At 33.1% G+C, this 12030-nt stretch overlaps 1 protein-coding gene across 3 annotated transcripts in view; it reads left to right on the top strand.

Annotated features, from left to right (window-relative positions):
* grik2 (glutamate receptor, ionotropic, kainate 2) overlaps positions 1 to 12030 on the top strand; it is a 266090-nt gene that overhangs the window by 187107 nt on the left and 66953 nt on the right. For all 3 annotated transcript variants that reach the window (XM_088625713.1, XM_088625714.1, XM_088625715.1), the window contains one exon: positions 131 to 354. In XM_088625713.1, the coding sequence (XP_088481839.1) occupies positions 131 to 354 (224 nt within the window). The remainder of the gene's footprint in view (positions 1 to 130; positions 355 to 12030) is intronic.

Genomic DNA, 12030 nt, shown 5'->3' with positions numbered 1-12030 from the left:
TTTCCACTTAACTACTACAGGACAGGTCTTCTCATGTGTAAAGTCCTGTTTTCTTAATTTGATTGCCTCTACCCATCCTCCACACTTGACTTATGGTCTGTTTTTCTTCTCTTTATGTTTTTGTTGACAGAAAGCTGATCTTGCGGTTGCTCCCCTGGCTATCACCTATGTCCGGGAGAAGGTCATTGACTTCTCCAAACCTTTCATGACGCTGGGAATAAGTATTTTGTACCGCAAGCCCAATGGTACAAACCCTGGTGTTTTCTCCTTCCTGAATCCACTCTCCCCTGATATCTGGATGTATATTCTGCTGGCTTACTTGGGTGTCAGTTGTGTGCTGTTTGTCATAGCCAGGTAACATGTCAGCTTTAGTGATTCTTATAGAAACTGTTTAATAATTGCATATGACCATTTATCTCTTGTGGGTTTTCCCCACAAACGTTTTGAATCTCTCTCCAGTAAAGAGAAGGGTAAATTGGCACTGGCTAGAACGTGGCCTACATGCAGTAGTGATATCAAGATTCTGTACGCTGATACAACAGTATACTTGGGGAAAAAAACCAAGAAATATTTCGCATTTTAAAAAATTCACATTCCACATATAAGTATATGTAAGACACTCTTGCATTTTAAACACTGTTAAATCAGGGCTTCCTTGCTTGACATGCAAACTGAGCTAAAAGCCATACTGTTGCCACTAGATTTTATTGCACACTGTAAATTATTCAGTTTGGCATCAGGAAGTATTGGAAACACTTCTGGCTTTGTTCCTTTAGCCTTTTCTTGCAGCTTTTAGGTTTTATTTAAATTATCTGACAGACCTTAAGTTACAAATAGCTCTATTTTGCATTCATTAAAGTTGACCTCCTTTATGCAGGAGCAGTAATAAGAAAGAGTTCAAATATGTTAATGCAAATACGATTTTAAAGACATTCTGGGTAAGATTTGAAATAATGATTTTACATTTCTCTAAATTTAATCATTAATAAACAAATCAAACAATTGTGTTAATCCAAAAAAATGTATTAATCAAAAATGTAGATTAATAATTTTACAAAAACATACAGAACCCAGTATCTTTCCATTGCAAAATTGTATTTATTTTTTAACACGTAGAGATCTAAATCTAACAAACAGTATATTTCAAGAATAGTCTATAGTGTATAATGGTCCAAAGACTGCAGGCAGAGTTCTAGCCGGTGCACGTTTATGAAATTTAAATGCTGAAAAATCTTTTATTTTTGTATATACTGTAAAGCAGGCTGTGGGTGCCAGAAAATAATATCTCAAGGAGCTCTATCCAAAATGTCCCTCTGTGTAGGCTGACATGATTTAAATGATGAATCCTGTCTCAAAGAATAATTGAAGCAGTTAACTGAATTTTACACATTACATCATCTCACTGCACACAGTGGTCCAGACGAGATAATGCAGAGTAACAGAAAACATCTGAAGAGAGGCATTAAATTAGTTGTATTAGGCACTGTGTATAGAAACAGTCACAATAGCACTGAGAAAGTAGTTTATCACATCAGGCTTTGCAGGTGGGGTAACTTGCCACGCTTCCAATGCTTTTATAAGGATTTTTTTTCCTTCTCCTTGCTTCAAATATTGCTGCATAGCAGACAGGGAAGCCATGTGTTCTTCATCGTGTATATGTATATCATTGGGTTTGACCATGATAAGTGAATAACGGATTGCCTTTGCTATCTTTTGTTACTCATCTATACAGAAAGCACCTGGGCTAGAAATAACAATATTTTGAGGAGCAGCAATTGTCAGATGTTTCTTTGTTAGAACCTTTAGAAATGGTAATTTTGTGGTTATTTATATGTAGCTTGTCAAAAGTTGTCATTGTCTGCTGCTAACACACAATATCAAAAGTCCTTACTGCATGGACTAGGGCTTTTTATTTCTTTTTCTTTTGCCAAAGACGTTCAAATCCAGTGGCTTTTTTAGAGGAAGGAGGCTAGAAATGTGATATTATGGGTTTGTTTAGAGATGAAACAGGTACAGACAAGAAAATGTTAGATGTTTATATCTGCGTTTAAATTTTTTTAACATACTGTAAATATGAGACTGATCCATTTAATATTTTTATTTTGTTTTCAAAACATAAGTACAAGATAAAAAAACATATTGAAGTGACTTGAGGCGATTGAAGTAACTATACCCCCAAAACAAACTAGTTGAAAGTGCATTCAGACTCAAGTAATTATGCATATGAAAAATCTTAGTAATCTAAATTTAGAAAGTGATAAGTACATAAAGTGGCAGTCTTTAATTACTCTTTTCACTAGTACTGTCATAATGTGATTAAACGGAGAGATAAAAAATGAATTATTCTTCCTGAATTATTAGTTGCATATGTATGAGGGTCTGTATTTGGAGCATTGCATTTACTTAAATTAAATGTACAATAGCTTCTTTTAATAACTTAGACCTACCTTCTGACTTTATTGCAAACAGTTTTATATTCTTGTCACAAGAAGAGGTGACATTTAATGTACGGTGAAGGGCAACAATGAATTATTATGCACTCTAAAATGGATAACTGTTTTGCTGTGATGTTCAATATGAATCTAATCGGCTGTCAAGAAGGCTGTTGTCATGTGGAAATTAAATGTCAGCTTCTGTGTAAACCTCACCCACCTTTTACAATGTAATGATTCTAGGAAGACAAACTCAATTTTTGTATAAATTACCCACATTCTAACAGCACAATATTGTCTTGCTAATTGCAGTGTAGGAGAACCAAGTGAAAGAGGCTTCATTAAACAGTGACTGTGATAATGCCTTGGTTACACACCAGAACTGAACAATAGTTCTTGTAGCTCAGGTTTATTTTTGTTTGACTTTATTTTAGTTTTAAATGCTTTGTGTTACAAAAATACACAGCATTATGGATGTTATCCTAACCTATTAGCCTTTTATATATAAAACAAATCAAATCTAAAATCTAAATTGTACATGATTAAAACTTACAACAAAGCTCTTTTTATTCATAATAAATAGGCACAGTTTTATGGTTTGTAAAATTATATTAACTGGCCAATTTTCAGCTGGGTTGGGAATGCCCTTTATAGATTTCCCTCTCAACTACAGCATGACTTGAGCCCAATCACACTGCCTTGGAAAATCCTCTGTTCTCTTCTAAGGATTTTTCCAAGCTGCTAGGCAAGTCTTCTTCTACAGAGAGACATTAAGCCCAAGCACTAGGCCGATTCTGGTGTCCCCAGAGTTTTCCCGTTAAGGTGTCCTACTTAGCTAGGACTTGAACCAGTCATGTCCTTGAGGCATGTCATATGTGACATCATTTATTGTCCCAGACACCTATGCTGTTTCATGCTGGAAATGACAGATTATTTAAAATATGGTTGTTAAGAAATTAAATTCTCCTGTAAACATGCAGTGTTAAAGCTGACCTCATCCACAAGTGAAAAAGACTGAATGAAACAACTATTAATATTTAATACTTTATTATTTTATCTAACATCTTTAAGTGGTTTGTTAGGTATGCACGGAAAAAGGTTGAGCAAATAGCATTACTATTGGAGATTAATTTTCCACAGTTTTATTAGTATATGTAAATGAAGCTGCAGAATTCCTGTAACATTTTTCATTAGTTTATACATTACACTATCCCATGGAAAAGAAATATTACAGTTAGGGTCTACATTTGTTCAAGTAAGTACCAGTTTGAATATTAAGTTAATATAGAAAAAAACACTGCAGCTGTCTTTTTCCTGTCAGTACTGCTGGGTGTCTGTATTATTTTTTTTAATAGAGAGCTCACTGTAGGATATTAATGTGGTAGGAAATTTTATTTTTTAAGACCACATTTTTATATTACTCATTTATATATATATATTCACAGACAGTGCTTACTGCTTTGCATGTGAGCAAATTGCTAACTTATATCCTTGTGACCATTTTTATCATCAATTAGGATTCATTCACTATCTGAATGTGGGTGTTTAGCAAATCCCACAGCAAGTATTGCAAACAAAGGGCCAGTAAGATCAAATCCAATCTAATATCTGAACTACCATTATTACTTTTTTTCCAGAACAATGCAGATTTTATCTGAAAATAATTTGTCAGCCACTTTGTTGTTCACTGCAAAAGCCTTGATTAAGTTTTTTTTTTAATTAGAAGATAATGCACCGTCCTCTAAATTGTTGAGTATTTAAGGTTTCTATTACATATATTTTTCTGTTCTTGTATATACATTTGGCATCAAGGTGGCACAGTACTTAGCATTTGTGTCTTGCAGCACTGGGCATCTAGGATGAGTTCCTGGGGTTCTATCTGCATTGAGTTTGTATGTTCTCCCCATGTTCACATGAGTTTCTTCCTGGTGCTCCAGGTTTCCTCCTAGTCCAAAGACACTGGTAGGTTAAGTGGCTCTACCGTGTGTGTTTGTACAGTATATGTGTGTGCTCTGCGCTGGACTGGCATCCTGGCATCCAGTCCTGGTATTCTGCCTCGTGCCTGTTGATTGTTGGGATAGGCTTCAGCTTTCCCACAACCCTGTATTGAATAAAGGAATTAGAAAATGGATGGATCTACTGAATATACATTAATACACAGACACAAAACTACTTTAAACTATGATGCATTGAACAACAAATGTTGTGAAAATCATTTAGAAAACTAAAATTTGACGCTGTGCTTTGTTCTTCATTTTGTAATTATGCTCATTTCATTTTGTGTGACATAATGTGTTTAGTCCTTAACTAAAAAAGTTTGTGTCTGTACTGTTACACCCACATATTGTTTACAGTGATGCTCTGGTGTTTGTGAAACCAAAGTTGATTAAGCTGTCAAAACAAGCTATTTAATTAACTTAGCTGTGGAAAGGAGTAAACTTGAGACTGGCTATTTCCTTATGATCAGATCCATTGAGACCTCTGAAACTCGCTTCTTCATCTATTATTTTAGTAATTTGTACTTAATTAAGAATTTTATGTGGCTGTGAAACCACAAAGTGGGTCTGACAGACAAATGTAATTGCTCATTTGATTATTTTTACTGCTGTTTTCATAGTATCCCAGGTTAGCATTTGAAGCATGGCGGAGGAAAAAAAAACATTCCATTAACACTGGAACTTTTAGGTCAAGGTATCAATATTTTTTAAGCCTGAGAGTTCTAGAGTTAATGCCTTTATTTTTCAATGTTACTGGCAATATGATCATATGAAAGAGAAAAGCTGCAACTGTCATCTAAGTTGGTTCAGAATATGCACCTATTTGTTTATAATCTGTTTAAGAACGAATTGGGTAAGTTTCTAAGTATTTAACCTTCAATTGTTTTTTATTTTATATGCAAGACAAAGGCACGGCACTTAAAACAGCATATGGTAGCATGCTTTTCATGCATATATTTTGACATTCTCCTAGTACATCATTGGCACAGTATATCATTCTCCTGAAGAAAGAGAAAAAATGTTCCTTTGGAAATTAAAAAACTCAGAAGCATATTAAGAACATTTGTGTGTGCAGGTGCATGCATGCATGCTTGTGTGCAAGTGATTATGGGTGTTTCATCTCACTAATGTCACACAATGGGACCTTGTTTATTTTGTCTTTTGTCCCAATCTTGGTGTGTTATTTTTTTCTGGATTCTGAAAGGGAACTATTTTTCATTGATTTGGATTACTTATCATATTCTGTATCCTGTTTGATTTCTTATCAAAGAATAAACAGTACATTAAGATATTTAGGTAATTACAGTAAATGGCAACATTTTGCAGCTTAGGGGGACATGGAGTTGAGCAGTAACAGCAATAATAATTATTAAAACCATCTACTGTTTTAATTTGATTTCATCTACTTCTTTGGGAAAACATTCAGGTACATCTATTAGAGTTATCTTTCATACATACTTCCAATCTATTGCAGAGTGTATTGAGACAGTTTTAACTATAGTTTATGTAAACTGCCACTATTGTATGGTGCCTGCTGACCTTTTTAACTGTTTTATTTTAACATTTTGTATCTTCACAAAAAATGCAATTTCACATCTAAACACATAAGATAATTATGGAACTCTTGGTCACTACAGACAATAAGACATTTGATAAACATTTATTGACCAAAGCACTGTTTTAAATGCAAGCAACATGTAGTTAGCCATTTTATATGCACTTTACTCTATACAGTATGTTTTACAGTGACTTTTGTCTTTTGTTTAATTTTGTGGAAAAATATAGTTTGAATCTGCATGTGTAATTTGGTAGGTTCTAATTTACAGTTTAACTTGAATTATATTAAGTTGAGTTATATAATGAAAGTAATAGTGGTATTAGTAGTAGGAGTAGTGGTAGTAGGAGTAGTAGTAGTACCACCTGTAACAAGACTGCATGTCATTTAGGGAATGAAAGTGTAAATAATTCAAGTCTTTTATAAATTCAAACAAAACTTGAAACAAATTAGACATTCATACAGATTTAATAGAATAAAAGTATTTGAAGTATATGAGATTATCACTAATGGAATTTAGAATGTAGTGATGCCTAGTGATTTATAAAGTGAGAAAAAGCTAGGATAAATAGGATAAAGCTGTAGTACCTGTATATGCAATCTTAAACATATGGTTTTGTGATTCTGCTTGACCAAGACTTATTTCTAATATTTTTGCCGTTATTAGTTTATGTTATGTGTCTATTTCCTGAAAATGTTCTTAATATGCTGCAGTGGTGATTAAATAAGTTTTAATTTAGACATTTATTTTTTATTCTTTGCTTAACTGAAGAATATGTACAGTACCACCACTACTATATGTCCAGGACACAAAGAATGGTCATGAAAGAGTAAAAAGTTGGAATATACAAAGTGAAATATCTCACCAAAATTACCAATAAAAAAACAACAATTCACTTTTTGTTCCAGCTGGAAGGTGATGGAAGTATGGCATAAGAACTCAAGTGCAAATTTAATTAACCTTGGGTTATGTTATTTTAAACCTCACACACATACTGTATACAATTTCTTAATATTCTAATGGATGTTTGTGTCACATACACACCATAGGCTAAATCTGTTAAATCTAGTATGAAAACTAGTATGAAAACCTTAAAAAAGGCAATTCAAAAAGTTAATTGATACTGTTTCAATAATAAATTGTTAAGGGCTACGGAAAACAGAATTCTGCTAGAACTGTAATTATTTTCTGTGAAAAAAAATCAAACAGCAAGCTTAACTCTGCAGTAATTGTTACAAAGGCTAGTCTGAAAATTGATTTGTAAAGCTCTAGTGGAGCATTTAATTCCTGGCATATTGTTTTTTAAATCCTCTACAAGCAGGGTCACCCCAAAACTCTTTCCGACAGGTCATAAAGGCTATAGGAGTAAATGCAAGTTTAAATACCTTAGATTTGAACTACAGTATACTCTTATAAATAAAACTGAAAACTCTAGAAGAAGGCTTTGAGAGGAAATGCAAATGATTAGTAAAATCTGAAAATCTGTTTCTTGCATATTATTATTACTTTATATGATCTCAATCTTTTATTTAGTTTGTTTCTTGCATGAATTTTGCCTTATCAGAAAGCCACTCTGTTATATTGAAGAGATTGTACGTGACAAATCAAAACTGTAGATTTTTAGTCTTATTAAGTCTAGAAATAATGGTATATATTAAATTCTAAATGCATTTTTCAGATTCACCTGAATCTGAGATACTGTCAGGAATTTACAGTGTTATATTACCATGATATATATTTATTTCCTGTGTTGTATTTTACATTTATATTTTATGCTTATTTGGAGTTCTGAAGTGTTTTCAAGAAAGTAAAATACCATTCAATCATAAAGAAGTAAAAAACAAACTGTAACAGGGGCGTTAAATGGATTTGAGATGCATTTGAGATAAAAGGGTGCAGCTGTGCAGTAACTGCACTGTTATTAACATTGAGGACAAGATAAAATCCTGTCCTGCAGATCCAGAAGATACATGCCAAGTAACATGTGTCTCTGTCATGCCATGTCCTGGGAACCCCAAGGTTCCTGTATAATTAATAGAGAACTTCACTGGTTTTTGAGCAGGGTCAGGAGGCACACTCACAGCTGAGGAGTTCAGCAGTCTGGATTCAGACTGGAGATTTTCATATTGTAGGATTCCAGGAGAAGATATTTACGAAAAATGCAGCCCCTGGTAAAACATTACTGAGACATCCATTTGTGTACCTTATCTCACTGGAAATATCCTAGAGGGATTACTAGTAAACAGATAAAATAAATGATATTATATAATTTATATACAGTAGTACTATATAATTTATACAAATTATAATAAACTAGCATACATTATAATATGAAGAAACAAATTAAACCAAACAACAAAGCAGAAATGTGTTTTCCATTTCTGTACTAGTCAAGAATAATGACCACTTGTATTTTGTAATCGATATATGAGGCTTTCTTTGTTAAAATCAGAAATAAAATTATTTTTAATAATTAATGCAGCACAGCTAATAATTTATGAGACAATAAGAGACAGTCAATTTATACCATTTACAAACTTTTTTTCCATCAGCATTTGAAAAACATTCAATAGGAATCTGCACATATTATTACACAAATATTACATTTTGTCAAGGAATCCAGTAAATAATACAGTTATTGCTGCCATTTTAGGTATAAATAGTGTGTACATCTATGGCACAAAAAATGCAAGTTAGATACAGATATGCCTCCAAGACATATGTCTTGAAGGCATATCTTTATTTATATCTGTTCCCCTAACACACTCTATAAGGGGAATTATAGATTTAGGTTCTAAAATCCAAGCCCCCAGCACCAAAAACTAAAAATAATCAACCTCAAGACAACATATATAAATGATATCTACATTTTGTTAAAGACTGTTTTAATCAAAACGTTAGTGCTTTAACTTTTCACTTTTATGGTTGAAAAAAATGTCAACAAAAACAACAAAGAACAAAATAAATTAATGTATGCATTAATTCTCTTTGCTGTGGCAAGCCTAAAAGAGTTAAGGTTCACAAAATTGCTTTGGCAAGTCACACAATTAGTTGAATGGTGTGTTTTCTTCCAATAATAGTGGTTTATATGATTTCAGAATAAATACACCTGAAGTCACTATAAGGTCTTTCAGTTAGGTAGTGATTTTCAAGCAAAGTTTCAACTATGAAGACTACTCAGCTTTCATTTCAAATCAGAGTCAAAGTTGTGGAAAGACACAGATCGGGAGAAAAGTATAAAATAATTTTAAGGCTCTGCAAGCACTTTGAGCATGATGTAAGTGATCATTAAAAAGTGAAAGATTTATCATATCACCCAGACACTGCTTAGATCAGGTTACACTTCCAAACAGTGCAGGAGGAAATTGATTACAGATTTTACCATGAGATCACTGGTGACTTTGAAAGAGATACAGTGTTCAATGGTTGAGAAGGGAGAAAAAATCTATTAAAGTTGGCCTGTATAGTAAGGTGCGAAGAAGGAAGTCATTTCCAAAAAAAAACCTCTCAGATCCCACATGAAGTTTGCAATGAAGCATTTATATGGCTATCAAAAGTATTCACCCCCTGGAGCTTTTTTAAAATGTATTGTGTTACACTATGGAATCATAATATATTTAATTTGGACTTTTTGCCAATGATTGACACAAAACACTGTATAATGACACACCTAAATAGGCTCCACTTGTGTGCAACTCCCAACAAAAACTACATAATGAAGGGGAAGGAACATTCAAACCAAATCTAGGATAGGGTTATTAAAAATAAAATAATAATAATGTGTATACATGATTTGTTATTTAATGAAACAGAACATCATTGGAAAGGGGAAAATACTGTATATTGTATATGTAATATATTTGTGAGAGATTATGCAGAGCATAATCGCTATAGTAAGTTGTTTACTATAACTTGTACTACAGTAGATGTAGAGGTTTCATAGAGGTCCCGTCCAACTATCAAATACAAAATTCTGTTTTATTTTAAAGAAGCCATATAGATAACGGAGCTTTACAAGATATAAACAGTGGCCTTTTTTGGCAGACATGATAAATGTGTCATTTTTACTAAAATTAACATCTGCATGGTTGTTATGTGTATTTGACAGATAGTTACTTCAAAAAGCAGCTGCACATACCCCCAGGGAGGAGGCCTTTATATCCGGCTAGTTCAGAACCATATGAAAATCAAATATGCTTTGCAAGTTGATTTACAAATATGGGTTTGTGAGCATGTGTGGTGATAACAGTGACTGTCTGGGCTACTGAATATCAATGCTTGAATGACAAAGGTAAGAAACTAATGAGACTACTTCACTGTGATTTAAACCTGCTGATTATTGGGATTTTATTTTATATTTTGTTTTTAAAAATGGGTAGATTACACATTCATTTTTCAGAGGAAACATTTGCATTAATGGAATTACTTAGATCAAGTGTATTTACTTAGAGACACACAGGAGACAACAACATCATAAATATTTTTATCAAATGATTATTTGACTTAAATTAATCATGTTTTTTTCTCGACAGAACAAAAACGTAAACCACTTTTCTTTTAAAGTGATGTTGTGTCTGTCCCAGGTCCTCAATTGACTGATCCAATTAGAATGCAGAATTCCTTGCATTCTTGTATCTCCTAATCAGCTAATTAGGCCAGCTCAGGTGGTTACAACAAAGTGTCAATCAATAATGTATTTACAGACCTTCACTGCCAGAATTACTATCACTCATACTAGGGGCAACTTTCCCGGTTATGGTGTAACACGAGCAAGTCCTTGCTATGAATTATTAGTATATGAACATTAATATGTTCAAACCTTTTCACCTGTAATATTGCTGATTAGTGTAAGATAGTTAAATATTAACTGGTGAAATGGAAACATGTATATACTGTAAAAAAAGATATACAGTATATCTTATAATGAACACTTGAAAGATGTTTAAGGATAAAACAGTTGTTTAACAAAACACAAATATTTGCAGTTTTGTGATTTTCTAAAGATAGTCAATAAGAATCTGAATCAGTTTTAGGATTCTCTACATGTTTTGTTATTAGTAAAAATGTGTTGTCGGATTCCGTTTCAGTTCTATCATACAGCCTAAACAACAATGTGTTTGCTACCTGAGCCCTTGATCCCACACAATACTTTAGCTTTTTTTACTCTCACCAAAACCAAATGGTTCTAAGGTTGGGTAATAACTATAATATCCTCATCTCACAAAGAAAGTTGTTGTGACTCACATAGCATGAGGATTTGGAATCTGGAAACCTTCTGGAATCCTGTTACATCTTGATGACCCTGCAGGAAGGACAGTGAGGTCCTGGGACTTGATCTATGTGGTGTAGTCAGATTGCTGAATCACTAACTACAAATGGAGTTCTGTAGCAATTAGAGACTTCTGCCGAGACCAAACTTTGACCTTCCCATCGATTTGTCTGTTGTATGTAACAATCAGCATATCATTCTGCATAGCTGCGCCACACTTACTGATGTTCACCAGGGAGATCTAATCACAACCTTGAAGAAAATTCAGCTACGCTGCTCAGAAATATCCTTAAAATGTCTTAAATCCTGCTTCCAACACAACAATGACACACAAGTAACACATATTTTACATTTTTAAACATGGTTTTTACATTGTCATCTGAAAATTCAAAACAAGAAATTGCACAAAATTCTGTTATTATGCTTTTTTTAAATAATCCTATTAAATATGATACCTGAAGAATATCAATAAATATTGCATTCAAAGCCCTTAAGATCCTTTTGTTTTGTTTTGGTCATCTGCAAATTAATTGATCTCCATTAATGATCTTCACTTCTTAAATGTTATCTTTCATATCTTAAAAATCACAAGGAAATCTATTCTCAGTTTCTCTACTGAAAGTACTTCACTGTTTAGTTTGGATTACCAATTGACTTGGAAAGCAAGGTCTGTTTATCTGTATAATTTGCAGACAGAAGGAAGTTTTATAGATGACATTTAAATCCACTCTCTGGCAAAGTTATTTGGAATCAGTTCCGTTGGTATAAAGTTATCA

This window comes from Lepisosteus platostomus, chromosome 3 (assembly GCF_059453375.1).
Source record: "Lepisosteus platostomus isolate fLepPlt1 chromosome 3, fLepPlt1.hap1, whole genome shotgun sequence".
Classification (NCBI taxonomy): Eukaryota; Metazoa; Chordata; class Actinopteri; order Semionotiformes; family Lepisosteidae; genus Lepisosteus; species Lepisosteus platostomus.
This window is presented reverse-complemented; position numbering and strand designations above follow the sequence as displayed.